The sequence below is a fragment of the Nicotiana tabacum genome, chromosome 13, assembly GCF_000715075.1.
Source record: "Nicotiana tabacum cultivar K326 chromosome 13, ASM71507v2, whole genome shotgun sequence".
Taxonomy (NCBI): Eukaryota; Viridiplantae; Streptophyta; class Magnoliopsida; order Solanales; family Solanaceae; genus Nicotiana; species Nicotiana tabacum.
The window spans coordinates 16,713,259-16,730,437 of NC_134092.1; the positions used below are offsets into that span (position 1 = coordinate 16,713,259).

General features: G+C 33.6%; 1 protein-coding gene across 1 annotated transcript; it reads left to right on the top strand.

Moving 5' to 3' along the window:
- Positions 1 to 13,133: 13,133 nt before the first annotated feature.
- Positions 13,134 to 16,626, top strand: LOC107774822 (receptor-like protein EIX2). The gene is made up of 2 exons (XM_075227760.1): positions 13,134 to 16,292; positions 16,399 to 16,626. Exon 1 carries the CDS (start codon positions 13,282 to 13,284, stop codon positions 16,279 to 16,281), a length of 3,000 nt encoding a protein of 999 aa, XP_075083861.1. The 5' UTR covers positions 13,134 to 13,281; the 3' UTR covers positions 16,282 to 16,292; positions 16,399 to 16,626.
- Positions 16,627 to 17,179: the final 553 nt, after the last annotated feature.

The following is a 17,179-nucleotide window of genomic DNA, read 5'->3' on the forward strand; positions in this document are numbered from 1 at the left end:
GTACAAATACGAAAAATGATAATCACACTGATTCTCTTTTGCTGCAAACTTTTGTATTCACAACAACAGAAAATGGGACAATTTAAACTCAACATGAGAATATTATATAAATATAATTTCTTGTCCAACAATATAGCTCTAAGTTCGATAGAACTACCACCTAAAAAAATCTCTCGTAATTTATTAACATTTCTTATGCTAATGAACCAAGTCAAATGTGGGCATAGGCAAGAATGATGCACTGAGACGTAAAATACTAAATCCAAACAAAGATTGAAAAGGAAAAAGATAAACAAAGAAAAAGAAAGTGAAAACAACATGTACACCTTGAAATGTAACGATGACAAAGTAGGGTCTTTAAATAATTCAATGCCCTTTCGATACAAAACGTAACCTCTGTACGTAGAAGAAGAGAAAGAGTGGGAGGTATAATTAGGAAAATTTAATTAGAGAATAGAAACGGCTTTAGTCTCCTCTAATACCACATTGAAAGCATACAAAGAGTATGAAATTGGGAAAGAATGAGAAAAATCCAAAAAAATGAGAAAATAGGTAAATAGGATCCTTGGCTAAATAGAAGTGCCAACGCATCTTTTATTTTCCCTACTTTATATATATATATATATATATATATATATATATATATATTAGCGTTATATATTGCGCCATGCGCGGACAAACTTAAAGAATCTTATGAAATTATGATATGATATATCATATTATTTTAATAAATTTTAGTTTCTATTTTAATTTCTAATACAGAATGCAGAAATATAATAAAATTTATATAATTAAAGGATACACATCATATAGTAATTATTTGAATTATTTATTTCTTATTTTATTTTTTATTAAATTAGCAAGTACTTAGTACTAAATATTTACTAATGTGACTTTTATTAACTTGTCAATTGGCTTAATATTTTGTCACTATTTTTCTATAATATAACATAGACATAATTATCTAAATTTATCAATATATTCTTTGAGTATTATTTACTTACCTCTTATTTCTATTAATTAATTTAAATTATAAATATTCTAATATTATCTTTATCCCTCTCTTTTTATACATTCTTTTCTACTATAATATTTGATTAGTTTTCTCATTTTGCATTCTACTTGTAATTAAAATTATGTAATATTTTTTTATGGTTAAATTATAATTATAAATTCATCAAAAATATATAAAGATAAGCTTCTTTTTTTAAATATACTAATATTTTTAATAAGTGTTATCTTGTGTTATATATATATATATATATATAAATATTCTTATGTTATGTATAAATATCCTAATATTATTTTATTTTTTTATTATTTTTCAATATGGAAGTATGAGTTATATTCTTCTATTTAATAACTAAAACTTCCTATATGAAAAATATTAATTAATATATATATTTTATGTTATCGCTTGGAATTCTTTCTTTCTTTAATATTCTTCTTCTACTCTTTGTTTATATAATTTCAATTATGAGTATATGTACGGATTTTCTCATCATAATTCTACTTATAAGTCTTATATTTCTATATTGTTTCTAAAAGTTATATTTGTTTTTTGTTCTTTGCTTATTATAGTTATATTATCCGTTACTTAGTATTATCAAATTATGACATGAATTCTTTTGTAACTTACCATATTAATATAACAAAATGGATATAGTTTTGTATTACTCACAAAATTTAACTTGACTTTATCTTGTATGACTATTTCTTAGAATTCTCTAGTTGTTCAAATTATTTTTTAGTATCATTTATTTACTTATTTTTGTCAAATAAATTTAAAGTATGGATAAAATCATATTATCTCTATTTTTTCTTTTTATACATTAGTTTTTGTTCAATAATATTTTAATTTTTTTATTTAGCGTTTATATATAATATGAATATTGTTATATTATATTTCTAAATGCATGGTGTTGAATTAGTTCAAAGTTTAAACAGAGGAGTTCGTTTGTTATATGTCATAAATCTACTAATAACTGTAATAATAATTATTTTATTATCACTTTCAATAAGAAATTAAATTAAATCCTCCTTCCTTTTTGTATTTAATATGAAAGTTGACTTTTATTTTTTTATTAAAATTACTACATAAAAATTTAAACTATTTTTCTTATATTTTTATTTGTTTCTTAGAATTATGTCAATTGTATATATTTTTTGTTTTAGTTTATCTATTATAATATTTTCAGTTACACGATCTTATCCATATTGCATGACCATATGAATTATTTAAAATACTTTCTCATCTCAAAGATCAAATAAGTATCATCCTTTTATATATCTCAACAATGAAATTTTGTATTTACATATTTTTTTCTCCCTTTTTTTTTCTTTTCTTTTCCATGTTATTAAGTTACCCATAATTTAGAACTGTTGATATCTTTCGCTACTCTCATTATAACAATGACTTTGGTTTTTCTTTTTTAAAAGTTTTATCTACTTTTATTCTATAACTGAGATAATATTTGAAAATTGATACAAATTTTAATTACCTTAATAAATTCCTATCTTCCCTTTTCTCATATTTTTCTGGACAAAAACAAATTACTTAGCCGGAGATGAAATAATTAAAGATCCATATCAAAATTGAATTGAAGATTGCTATATAAGAGTCAAAACTAAATTTAAAAAAAACTAAGATTTTTATTAAATGAGATTCCATATAAGTTCTATTTTCTTATTTGAAAATCTCCCCCTAAACTCACTTTAAAAATGCCAAATGGCTTTTTAATAGTTTGCCACTTGGCTTAACCACAATGTCAATTATATATGGTATATATATATATATATATATATATATATATATATATATATATATATATATATATATATATATATATATATATATATATATATATATATATATATATATATATATATATATATATATATATATATATATATATAGTTTATATATAATATGAATATTGTTATATTATATTTCTAAATGCATGGTGTTGAATTAGTTCAAAGTTTAAACAGAGGAGTTCGTTTGTTATATGTCATAAATCTACTAATAACTGTAATAATAATTATTTTATTATCACTTTCAATAAGAAATTAAATTAAATCCTCCTTCCTTTTTGTATTTAATATGAAAGTTGACTTTTATTTTTTTATTAAAATTACTACATAAAAATTTAAACTATTTTTCTTATATTTTTATTTGTTTCTTAGAATTATGTCAATTGTATATATTTTTTGTTTTAGTTTATCTATTATAATATTTTTAGTTACGCGATCTTATCCATATAGCATGACCATATGAATTATTTAAAATAATTTCTCATTTCAAAGATCAAATAAGTATTATCCTTTTATATATCTCAACAATGAAATTTTGTATTTACATATTTTTTTCTCCCCTTTTTTTGTTTCTTTTCCATGTTATTAAGTTACAATTAAATTGAATAACAATTAAAGATCCATATCAAAATTGAATTGAAGATTGCTATATATGAGTCAAAACTAAGTTTTAAAAAAACTAAGATTTCTATTAAATGGGATTCCATATAAATTCTATTTTCTTATTTGAAAATCTCCCCCTAAACTCACTTTAAAAATAAAAATAGAGGCGGAAACTCCTCCGCATAGCCGCCACCCGCCGGAATCCTCCGTACCCAAGGCCTCGTCGTGTAATGATCTCGCTAAGAAATAACGAAATTAAACAACTAAATTGCAGAAATAAAGGAAAGTTTGGGACAATTTTCTGTTTATATTGATAAAAAGAAGAAGTTGAACTACAATGGTAAACTGAATTTAACTATTTCCTAAATTAGACTCCATAGCTGTAGAAATCTGCAGAGTGAAAAAGGAAGAAGACGAAGTTAGAAGAGAATCGAGAGAGAGAAAATAGAGATTGAGTGAGGAAAGAGAAGAGAGGAAAAAACCTGAGGATCGCTGCCTTCTCTTTCTGCTGAATGTAATGACCCAACCGGTCATTTTTAACTTTTACAATCCCGTACCCTAAAATAAAACTTTTCGTAGGTGCTTGTAATGATTTATGACTTGCAGGGATGGTTGGTTCGGGATTTAGAAGTGTTTGAGGTGAAACCGGAACACTTGGTTCCTTAAGTTGGCCTTAAAGTGCTAAGTTTGACTTCGGTCAACTTTTTATGAAAATGACCTCGGAATAGAATTTTGATGTTTCCAACAGCTCCGTATGGTGATTTTGGACTTAGGAGCATGTTCGAAATTTTATTTGGAAGTCCGTAGTTAAATTAGGCATGAAATGGCTAAAAATAAGAACTTAAGTTTGGAAGTTTGACTGATGAGTTGACTTTTTGATACCGGAGTCAGAATCCAGTTCCGAAAATTTTTATAGCTCCGTTATATAATTTATAACTTCTGTGTAAAATTTGAGGTCAATCGGAGTTGATTTGATAGGTTCCGACATTGAATATAGAAGTTGAAAACTCTTAGTTTCATTAAAGCTTGAATTGGGGTGTGATTCATGGTTTTAGCATTGTGTGATGTGATTTAGAGGTTCGTCTAAGTTTGTATGATATTTTAGGACTTGTTGGTATATTTGGTTGAGGTCCCGAGGGCCTCGGGTAAGTTTCAGATGGTTAACAGATCAAAAGTTGGACTTAAAAAGCTGCTGCAATTTTCCCTTATGCTGTATATTATGGGCTGTGATCGAACCCAGATACCGAGCCCCAGATCGAACCTAGAAATAGAGCCCATGATCGAGGCCTGAGTCAAAGCCAGGGACGAGGCTCAGTATTGAAGCCACGATCGAAGGTCCAGCTCGAGGGCCATGATCGAAGGCAAGGCTCGAGGGCCAGGATCAAGACCCAAGATCGAACTTGATCGAGGCCATGACTGAGTCCCAGGCTCGAGGCCTGATCAAGGCCATGACCAAGTCCCAAGCTCGAGGCCATGACCGAAGCCCAAGCTCGAGGGCCACGATCAAGGCCCAATTTTCGAAGGCTGCCTGGGTAGTTTATAAAAGAGGACATTCGTCCCATTTGCCATTTTTGACGAACTTGAGCTTGAGCAGAGGTGACTTTTGTCAGTTTTTCAAGGGAAAAATATTGGGGTAAGTGATTCTAACTCAGATTTGGTCTACATATACAAGTATATCATTGTTTTCACCATAAATTAGTATTTTGAGATTTAAATTTGGGAAATTTTTATTAATCTCATAGAAACGAATTTTTTATCGATTCGGAGCCGGATTTGAGTGAAACTGGTATGGTTGGACTCATAATTGAATGGGTTGTCGAATTTCATAATTTTTGCCGGATTCCGAGACATGGGCCCCACGGATAAATTTTTAATTAATTTCGGGATTTCTATTAAAAATGTAGTATTTTCTTATAGAATTGATTCCTATAATTTTTAGTGATTGTATCGAATTATTTTGGATAGATTCGAGTCAGACAAAGTTGGATAATCGTGAAAAAGGCCTTATAGTGGATTAAATTGGAGCAAGACGAGGTAAGTCTCTTGTCTAATCTTGTGAGGGGGAAATTACCTCATAGGTGATTAAGATTAAATAATTATTGCTAATTGTGGGGGCTACGTACGCACGAGGTGATGAGAGCCCGTGCGTAGCTACTATTAATGCTAAAGTCCGGGTAGTTTAGGACTCAAAGCATGCATTACTTGTGTAAATAGTATTCTTTGATTAATTAATATTAATTGATATATATGAATTGTTAGATAAAGATATTAAAGGATGGAAATCTCATAGGCTTGATTTCTATTTAAATCAATTAATTGTCAAAAGAAATTATTCTCCTCCCAAATTTATCTTATAATAAACATACTGTCCTTCCGGAGGCACATAAGAAAATGTCCTCCTTTCTTGTGGAGCAGGCCGAACGCCTCGGCAGGATAGATACATCTATGGATCGCGCCGCACGTCCCTCGGCAGTGTACACGACACTCTGGATCGGGCCGTACGTCCTCGGCAGAAATCGTGCTTAATAATAATAATTACACGATACTTTAATAATTTATTTCAGCTTGTGAAGCTAATTAATAAATTAAAAAATCCTTGGGATTTAATGAATTATTATTCTTTCTTGTTAAGGAATTAATTGTGACTCCTGTAAATGAGGTTTAATTGATAAATTGGAAACTATTTGAATTGAAGGAATTTAATTAATATATTGAGAATTGTTACATTTGAAGAAATTTGATTATTTTTGCTGATTAAATAAATTATTGTGAATTCTGTAAATCATGCTGATTTAAATATCCTAGTATTATTTCAATTATTATTGACCTATAGTGAGTGTCAAAGTCGGCCATCTCGTCTCTACCACTTCGAGATTAGGCTTGATACTTACTGGGTACACGTTGTTTACGTACTCATACTACACTTGCTGCACTTTTTGTGCAGGATCTGAGACAGGTACTAGTGGAGGACCTATCATCACATACCCACGTCATCCCGAGGCATAGTGATGAGCTGCCTTTCTGAGCCGTTCTGCAGCTACCAGTATTTCTTCTTATATTTATATTCTGTCTATTTCATTTCAGACAGTATTTGGAGTTTTGTATAATCTACTAGATGCTCATGCACTTGTGACACCGGGTCTTGTCACACACATTGATAGAAGTTAATATTTTATTATTTTCTTGGAATAAAAGTTTAACCAATGTACGATTGACTTATTAGTTGGCTTTCCTAACTGTAGTGTTGGGCGCCGTCACGACTGGGTCGTGACACTGAAGGTGGTTATAACAAACTCCTTCAGCTGACGTGGTTCGATCTAGGCCCTTGCAGCTCATTAACTCCAATTTAATCTTAGTCGTTCGTTTAAAATTCTGTTATTCCTTTTTACATTTTCTGTTATTGCTTAATCTTCAGCTTCTCCGTTTCGAACCCAACTTGCACCATTCATTTGTGATGATTAATGGATCATTACACGTCGCTGCTTTGGTGGCCGCCGGTGATGGAGCTGGATCGGCTCGCCGTTGACTCTGGCGGTGATCATGGTTTCAAAGGACTTTTGATCAACGGTCATCCCTGTGAGTTAACAGATTCAACTTATATTTACCGTTTAACTTTCATTATTTATAATATGTTGGGATTTTAAGCTTGTGTAGCTTAAAGAGGATGAATGACAAATGGAGAAAAAATAAAATATTTGAGTTTCCCTTGGGAAAGGGACATTGTCCTATATCGCAGGAAGAAAAGGCTTTTGATGGGTATATATATAATTGCTCTTCTTCTAGATCTTAAAGAGTTAAGAAAAAGGCAAGCCTCGCGCCGTCGTCGTCGTCGCTCGCTCGGCTCGGCTTCGACTTCGGCTACGGCTTTGGATTCGGATTCGGATTCGAATTTGGATTTGGTCAAAAATCGATTGATTGATTAATCTTTTTGGACAAAATTCCTTTCAATTAATTAATTAAATAATTAACGAAAAATTCAATCCGGAATAACCCATGATCCGCGACCCGGTTCGGTCAGGCCCGGTTTTTTCCCCGGATTATTTTAAATATATTTTTCCCGCAACAGCCAAGATTGAAGGTTATGAAAAGATATTCCTGAAGATAACTTCCGGCAAGGTGTTAACGCTCAACAACGTTCTTCATGTTCCTACTATTAGGAAGAATTTAGTTTCTACTTCTTTGCTTGTTAAGAACGGATTCAAATGTGTATTTGTTTCTGATAAAGTTGTTATAAGCAAGAATGAAATGTATGTTGGAAAGGGCTACCTCACAGAGGGCCTCTTCAAACTAAATGTAATGGTTGTTGACAGTATGAATAAAATTGCAGCTTCTTCTAATTTATTGGAGTCAAATGATTTATGGTATATTCGTTTAGGACATGTCAATTACAAAACCTTGCGGAAGTTAATTAATTTAAAAGTGTTGCCTAAATTCGAGTGTAATAAATCAAAATGTCAAATATGTGTTGAGTCTAAGTTTATAAAACATTCTTATAAGTCTATTGAAAGGAATTCAAATCCTTTAGACTTAATCCATACTGACATTTGTGATATGAAGTCGACACCATCTCGAGGTGGAAAAAAGTATTTTATTACTTTTATTGACGACTGCACTCGATATTGTTATGTTTATTTGCTTAATAGTAAGGATGAAGCAATTGAAGCATTTAAGCAATACAAGAATGAAGTGGAGAATCAATTGAATAAAAAGATTAAAATAATTAGAAGTGATATGGGTGGAGAATATGAATTTTCATTTGCAAAAATATGTTCTGAATATGGAATTATCCATCAAACTACTGCACCTTACACACCTCAATCCAATGGAATTGCGGAAAGGAAAAATCGGACATTAAAGGAAATGATGAATTCTTTATTAATAAGTTCCGGATTACCGCAGAGTTTGTGGGGCGAAGCTATCCTTACAGCTAACCGAATACTCAACAGAGTACCCCACAACAAAACGCAATCTATTCCATATGAAAAATGGAAAGGAAGAAAACCCAACTTGAAATATTTCAAAGTGTGGGGGTGTCTAGCAAAGGTACAAGTTCCTTTACCTAAAAGGGTTAAAATCGGACCAAAAACTGTTGATTGCGTTTTCATTGGATATGCTACAAACAGTAAAGCATGTCGGTTTTTGGTTCATAAATCTGATAATCCCGAAATTCACATTAATACGGTAATGGAATCAGATAATGCTGAATTCTTTGAAAGCATCTATCCATATAAAACTGAATGTGAGTCATTAAGTGAAAGACCTAAACGACCTCGGGAAGAACCAAAGAAAAATACTCCAAGTATAGAAGATCCAAGGCGTAGCAAACATCAAAGAACATCTACTTCCTTTGGACCAATTTTTTTGACATTCTTGCTTGAAAATGAGCCTCAAACTTTTAAAGCAGCTGTGTCATCTTCTGATTCAGCGTTTTGGAAAGAGGCAGTCAATAGTGAGATTCAATCAATTTTGGATAACCATACATGGGAATTGGTAGATCTTCCTCCAGGAAATAAGCCTTTAGGTTCGAAATGGATCTTTAAACGAAAAGTGAAAGCTGATGGCACTATTGACAAATATAAGGCAAGACTTGTTGTCAAAGGTTATAGACAAAAGGAAGGCCTTGATTACTTTGACACTTACTCGCCAGTAACGAGGATAACATCTATTAGGGTGTTAGCGGGAATAGTGGCCGTGTATGGTCTTGAAATCCATCAAATAGATGTTAAAATAGATGGAGAATTAGAGGAAGAGATTTACATGGAACAACCTGAGGGTTTTGTGGTAACTGGTAAAGAAAAGAAAGTGTGCAAACTTGTTAAGTCACTTTATGGACTTAAGCAAGCACCCAAATAATGGCATGCCAAATTTGACCAAACAATGTTGGCAAGTGGGTTTAAAATTAATGAGTGTGACAAATGTGTTTACATTAAAAATACTCCAGGTCATGAAGTCATTGTTTGTTTATATGTTGATGACATGTTGATAATGAGCAAAAGCATGGCAGATATAAATTCTACTAAGCACATGTTGGCTAGAAAATTCGATGTGAAAGACTTAGGAGTTGCTGATGTGATCTTAGGAATCAGAATTCACAAGACTCCACAAGGTCTAGCATTATTACAGTCTCACTACATTGAAAAGGTACTTGACAAGTTCAAGTATTTGGATTTCACAATTGCCAAGACTCCAATTGACGTGAGTTATGCTCTTCAAAAGAATGAAGGTGAAAGTAATTCACAATTGGATTATGCAAGAGTATTGGGAAGTTTGATGTATATCATGAATTGTACACGACCAGATATAGCATGTGCTATTAGTAAACTGAGTCGGTTTACAAGTAATCCCAATCACATACATTGGATGGCAATGAAACGAGTTTTGGGGTATCTCAAACATACCCAAAATTACGCTTTGCATTATAACAAATATCCCTCCGTGATCGAGGGATACAGTGATGCAAATTAGATCACTGGATCATCTGAAGTTAAATCCACGAGTGGATATGTTTTTACAATTGGGGGTGGAGCAGTGTCTTGGAAATCATCCAAACAAACGTGCATCGCCCGTTCTACAATGGAATCTGAATTTATAGCTTTAGATAAGGCCGGTGAAGAAGCTGAATGGCTCCGGAATTTCTTGAAAGATATTCCATTTTGGCCCAAATCTTTGGCACCTATTTGTATACATTGTGATAGTCAAGCGACAATAGGCAGGGCAGGGAGCGTTATGTATAACGGAAAATCTCGTCATATACGACGGAGACACAATACCGTTAGACAACAACTCTCTAGTGGTGTTATCACAATTGACTACATAAAGTCAAGAGATAACGTATCGGATCCACTTACAAAAGGCCTATCTAGAGAGGCAGTTGAAAGATCATCAAAGGGAATAGGGTTAAGGTCTAGGACAAGTCATCATGACGGTAACTCTACCTAGTAGACTGGAGATCCCACGAGCTAGGTTCAAAGAGATCAAACAAAGTTATGAATGACGGTTCAATATTGTCAAATAACTCAACCCATTCTCGTGATGAAGACAATGTTCAGAAATCGAGGTAAAGCATTAAGGCTTTTTGATGAGTCAACAAAGCTTAAAGGTTTTTTAATGATTTGCTAAGTCTGGCAGGATATGACCAGATAGTGTGTCTATAGGATTACATGTTTAGAAATCACCTATGTGAGTGTGAAGTGTAAGCCGCTTCGAGGGGAATGAAAGTAAAGGCCCATTCTCTAAGCACTCATGAAACCAGGCGGTGTTCATGGCTGAAACGAACACAACCGTGAGAACCATAGATGGTTAAGGATTGATTGTGTGACTTATGTTGTCTAGGTATACAACAAAGCTCGACGGTTTAAAGATATCAAATCTACCGATTGACTGAGTATATCCGATATAAGTTCACTACGGAAAGTTCAAAGGAAAACCTACTTATCCAGATGCAATTAATTCTTGCATGTAAAACACACACGCGTCCGTACATTCCTTTATTTTATAGCCATTTCCCATTCATGTGGGGGATTGTTGGGATTTTAAGCTTGTGTAGCTTAAAGAGGATGAATGAGAAATAGAGGAAAAATAAAATATTTGAGTTTCCCTTGGGAAAGGGACATTGTCCCATATCGGAGGAAGAAAAGGCTTTTGATGGGTATATATATATAATTGCTCTTCTTCTAGATCTTAAAGAGTTAAGAAAAAGGCAAGCCTCGCGCCGCCGTCGTCGTCGCTCGCTTGGCTCGGCTTTGGCTTCGGCTTCGGCTACGGCTTCGGCTTCGGCTTCAGATTCGGATTCGGATTTGGATTTGGATTTGGATTTGGTCAACGATTGATTGATTAATCTTTTTGGACAAAATTTCTTTTAATTATTTAATTAATTAATTACATAATTAATGAAAAATTCAATCCGGAATAACCCATGACCCGCGATCCGGTTCGGTCAGACCCGTTTTCTTTTTCGGATTATTTTAAATATATTTTTCCCGCAATATTTCAAACATCCCTTTTCAACAGCCATGGCTGTTTCTGAAAGGTTGCAAACCTTTTCAGAAACATTGCCATCAACTCTATAAATAGAGTTTGAATCCCAGAATCTTTCCTTACGAAAATTTTTCTGAGCTTCTTCTTCTTCTTCTTCTTCTTCTTCTGCACAATATTTTCCAGTGTGTTTTACGACCATTGAGTGGTTCGCAGTTCATCAGAGTTTTGGTACCTATACACTGGTGAGTTAAATCGTTCTATCCTGGGAGGATATATTCCAGCACCTCGGGTACTTGAGAGGAATAATTTCCTTAAGGACACACTGTATATTCAGTGGGCTCGATTTATTCCTATACTATTTTCTTGTTTTCCAGAATCTATTTCGTTAAACAAGTATTACTAACTTTCTGTTTTGTTTTTTCAGAAAGTTTAATTGTTTATTATAGCAATACACAATAATAACACAATATAATTGCTATAATCTATTTACGATATTTTTCATGTAATTATTTATGCTTGCTATAGGCCGTTAATTTTAGTTAGTAGATTTTAAGTGATCTGACTCTATAAATATGTTTTCACTGTCAGATACTGTGTAATTTCTTGTACAGCTCGTTGAAATAATAGTGCATCTGTTCATTTGTTTCCTTGCAAAAGCAAAAGCTAACCGTTTCAAGTATTTTATTCAGCACATGATAATATTCCTCTTTAATAAAAAAAATAGGCAGCCCGGTGCACTAAGCTCCCGCTATGCGCGGGGCCTGGGGAAGGGCCGGACCACAAGGGTCTATTATACCCAGTCTTACCCTGTATTTCTGTAAGAGCCTGTTTACACGGCTTGAACCCGTGACCTCCTGGTCACGTGGAATATTCCTCTTTAATAAGTAATCTAATTTTTGCATCTGATGTAAATGATAAAATTCTCTTTGAAGTTAATAGTTAAATTTTTGTTTCAAAAGTAGAAACAAAATACATGAGCTGACAAAATACATCTAACTTAGATCAGGTGAAAATTAAGTCCAGTCTAAAGGAATTGTCTATATCCAGCAGAATGCACAAAATGGTTTGCTTATTCCACATCCAAGTACTAAAAAAGTATATTTCCAAGTATTATTGTAGTTTATGCTCTGCTTCAACTTTTGTTTAAATTTGTGTTACCAAAGTTGAATTCTGTGATCAAACTGGTCATGACCTACAACATGGGAAACGACCGAAGTCAATTCATGACCTAAATGAAAAAAGTACTCCCTTGGTGACTGTGTTTGACTGAGCACGAAAATTAATAAAGAAATACTTTTAAAAATTATGGTCCGAAACATGTCATTAAGTGTAAGCGAGGAAATTTAAAGTTGAATTGTTTCTAAATAATGAAGTATGACATTCTTTTTAGAACAGATTAAAAAGAAAAGTATGACACATAAACTGGGATATAAGGAGAACTATTGTTGGTCACGATTTCCTGAATTTCTATTTTTGTTATTTCTAAATCCCCCATTTTAAATTTTATATACTATATTTTAGGCTGCCAAAGTTGACTACTGTGTTCAAAATGGGGCAAGTCTTCTAAACAGAAAGATGCTGTCTCACAATTACTTTAATCAGTATTCCACAAACGAAAAAGTTAAAAAAGATTAGTGAACAATCATTGAGTTAGAATTCTGTATAGCACCAAAATGATGTCATCGTCTCACTAGTACTAGATGGAATGCTTTTAACTGATATGGATTTTCCTAGAACTTGTGTACCAAGACCAAGTCTAACCTTGTGTTTTTTTTTTTCCTCGGACACCAAGATCTATTTAATGGTTATTTCTGAGAAACGATTTAAAGCAATCTTAAATTACTAGTGTATTGTTTTTTAATAATATATCTTCTGCAACTTGAAAAGATGAAAAGTGATAGATTTTTATTTCTAAATATTGCGTTCATAGGACTTGCTATTGGAACAAGTTCAGGAGGGGATGCTCGTACTACTTTGTGCATTGAGAGGGAGAGGGAAGCTCTTCTCAAGTTTAAGGAAGGTCTGATAGATAGCCACGGTATCCTGTCGTCATGGGGAAGAGAGGAAGAGAAAGAGGAATGCTGTGGTTGGAAAGGTGTGCAGTGTAGCAATATAACTGGTCATGTCGTGGTTCTTGATATTCCTGCTCCGTCCTATAGTCAAGCTTTGAGAGGTAACATTACTCCTTCATTGCTTGAATTGCAACATCTGAAGCACCTAGACCTTAGTTACAATAATTTTGGTAGAAGTCGAATACCAAATTTCATTGGTTCTTTTCCAAGACTGGAATATCTTTTTCTTGAGTATGCTAACTTGTCAGGTGAAATTCCTCACGCTCTTGGGAACCTTACCCGTTTGCAGATTCTTGATCTTAGCATGAACTACAATCTAGTAGTGAAGAGCCTTGAGTGGCTTCCTCGTCTTCCTTTTTTACTTGACCTTGACCTTTCTGGGGTTCATATTGAAACAGTCAATTGGTTACAACAAATAACTAAGTCCCCTTCTCTAGAACAATTGAATTTGAAAGGTTGCAACGTCCCCGAGCCAATCATATCAATATCTCATCTCTCATCCAATGTCTCTTCTCGTTTGCTTTCCAGCCTCAACCTTGCTGATACTGGGCTTTCCTCTTCTGCATTTCGGTGGTTGTTCAACTTGAGTACAAGATTTACTTCCATAGATCTCTCTTCTAACCATTTAGCAGGTCGCATCCCTGAAGCCTTTGGGTATATGCAACATCTTGAGTTCATTGACCTTGCTACAAATATTCTAGAAGGTGGATTGCCCAAATCTTTTGGCAACTTGAGTCACTTAAGAGCCCTTGATTTATCAACTAATAACTTGAACCAACCACTTCCTGAATTATTTCTGAGCTTATCTGGTAAAGCAGAAAAATCACTTGAAGAATTGCATTTATCTAACAATCATCTTAGTGGTTCATTGCTTGACATCACCAGATTTTCATCTTTAAAAAGTTTGTACCTGCAAGAGAATCAACTGAATGGATCTTTCCTAGAAAGCTATGGGCAGACTTCCAAGATCGAATTCCTCGATTTATCTAACAATCAAATAACAGGACCTTTGCCAAACTTAACAGCATTTTCAGCAATGAGAGAGTTACATTTGAATAATAACCAATTCAAAGGGAGGTTACCCCAAAGTATAGGACAACTTTCAAAGCTTGAGATGTTGAGGGTCGAATCAAATTTCATGGAAGGTCCAATCACAGAGTCACATCTTTCAAACCTTTCCAGCTTAAGAGTGTTGGACTTGTCATATAACTCCTTCTCTTTTCAGTTGGGACTTAATTGGCTTCCTCCTTTTCAATTAGATGTTATAAGTCTCTCCCATTGTAAAATGGGGCCTCATTTCCCACAGTGGCTACGAACTCAAAAGAATTACTCACATCTTGATATCTCTTTCGCTGGTATATCAGGGGTAGCACCTAACTGGTTTTGGGATCTTTCTCCTGAAATGATGCACTTTAGTATTTCCAATAACCAAATAAGTGGAGAGGTCCCTGATTTAGCTTCCAAGTTTGTAGAGGAAACTAATTACCCGACAATGGATTTTAGTTCGAATAATTTCTCAGGTTTAGTGCCATCATTCTCATCCAACTTGGAATCATTGAACCTTTCCAAAAACAAGTTTGTCGGATCAATTTCTTTCCTGTGCAAAATAGCCAACGCTTTGTTCCGCACCATTGATCTCTCAAATAACCTACTTTCAGGAGAACTTCACAATTGTTTGATGGGATTTGAAGAACTAGCCATTCTTAATTTAGCTAACAACAATCTATATGGTAAAATTCCCAGTTCCATTGGTTCTTTGTCGGATATCCAATCTCTACAGTTGCGGAACAACAATTTTACTGGTGATCTGCCTACCTCTTTGAAAAACTGCGCAATATTGCAAATCTTGGACGTAGGAGGAAATAAGCTAAGTGGAGAAATACCATTATGGATTGGCTCACACTTAACATTCTTGGTTGTCTTAAGTTTGAGACTCAACAAGTTCAATGGAAGCATACCTCAAAATCTGTGTCATCTGAATAAAACCCATATTTTGGATCTTTCTCAGAACAGCTTATCAGGAGAAATCCCCCGGTGTCTCAACAATATCACATCTTTGCTTCAGAATAATAATAGTTCAAACCCAAGCATGCTTTTTGAATTAGGCGGAGACAGTTACAATGGCTATTCTTATCTTGAAGAATACTTGGGGGATGCATTAGTTCAATGGAAAAGCAGTGAATCTGTGTACAATAAGACACTCGGGTTGTTGAAGATCATCGATTTTTCTAATAACGAGTTAGCTGGAAATGTTCCTGAAGAAATCGCGCAACTGGATGGAGTGCTTTCACTAAACCTCTCCAGAAATAATTTAACAGGAAATGTAATACAAGGAATTGGGAAGATGGAAAAGTTAGAGTCCCTTGATTTGTCTAGAAATCAACTCACTGGTCGAATTCCGACAAGTCTTGCTCAACTACATTTCCTAAGTGTCTTAGACTTGTCGAGTAACAACTTGTCGGGGAAAATTCCGTCAAGCACTCAATTGCAGAGTTTTGATCCCTCATCATATGAAGGAAACAATGAACTTTGTGGCCTACCACTTGCAGAATGTCCTGAAGATAGAGATATTCAAAGCCCTTTTGTTGATCATAGCAAAATCAACAATCTTGATAAAGATGACAAGATTCTGTCATTTGGGTTTTATGTATGTGTGGCAAGTGGCTTCATTCTTGGATTTTGGGGAGTAATATTCACTTTAGTCCTCAAGCAATCATTTAGAGATGCTTACTTTCAGAAGTTGACCAATGTCGCAAACTGGATCTTTGTGACAACAATAATGTCTCTACACAGATTGAAGATGCTGTGGAGCTAGCGAACAACAAGGTTCTCTTTCTTAGGCTTCTTTCTTTAATATATCACTAAACTTTTATATCAATACCAGTCAATTTTGTTTAATTATTGATTAGATTCTCTCCTCAAACATTTACAGGTTTTGTTGCAGCTGATCAGTTGTTCTTCAGGCCAAGGTCCTTTGCATCAGATTATAAGCATATATTGAGTGTCTTTTCTTTATTAGTTATCTTTAGCCTCTCTACTAGTCTAGCTTCTTTCATAACAGAACAACATTTCTGTCAAGTTACCAATGGTTGTATGTATTTTCTCAAATATTACGTTATTACTAATCACTTTGGAAATTTAATAGAAAATCTTTTGTTCACAATGTGTTTTGAGAGCAAGTATATACATTCATACTTTCTGTTCTATTTATGCAACAGTAGAGTCATGAAGCAAGACAGAACAAATCTTTATGTACAATTTGTACAGTTCAATGATACACAAGAAAATTTTAGATGGCAAAAACATCCCTGCAACCAGAATTGCTCAAAAAAGCAGAAAAAATCAGCTGGAAAAGATTTCAGCATATTACTTAAGGACTCTCAAACACTAAGCTCAAATTTCCGCATTGCTACTTTCTACATGAGATGCATACAACAACTCAGAAACTTACATCATTTTGGTGTCTTACAGTTTGGCCAAGCTTCTAAAATCGGCTTATTTTGAAAAGCGCTTTCCAAAAAAATACTTTTGGTGATGAACAGTTTGTGTTTGTCTAATTAATTTGAAAAACACTTTTGAACAACAATTAGTGTTTCGCTAACCTTTTAAAACGTACTTCTAAACTAGCGTTTGGCCATAGATTCCCAAATTTATTTTGAAAAATCTGATTGGGGTGAAGTTTGGTTTGAAGATGAAAATGTGTTTGGACATAA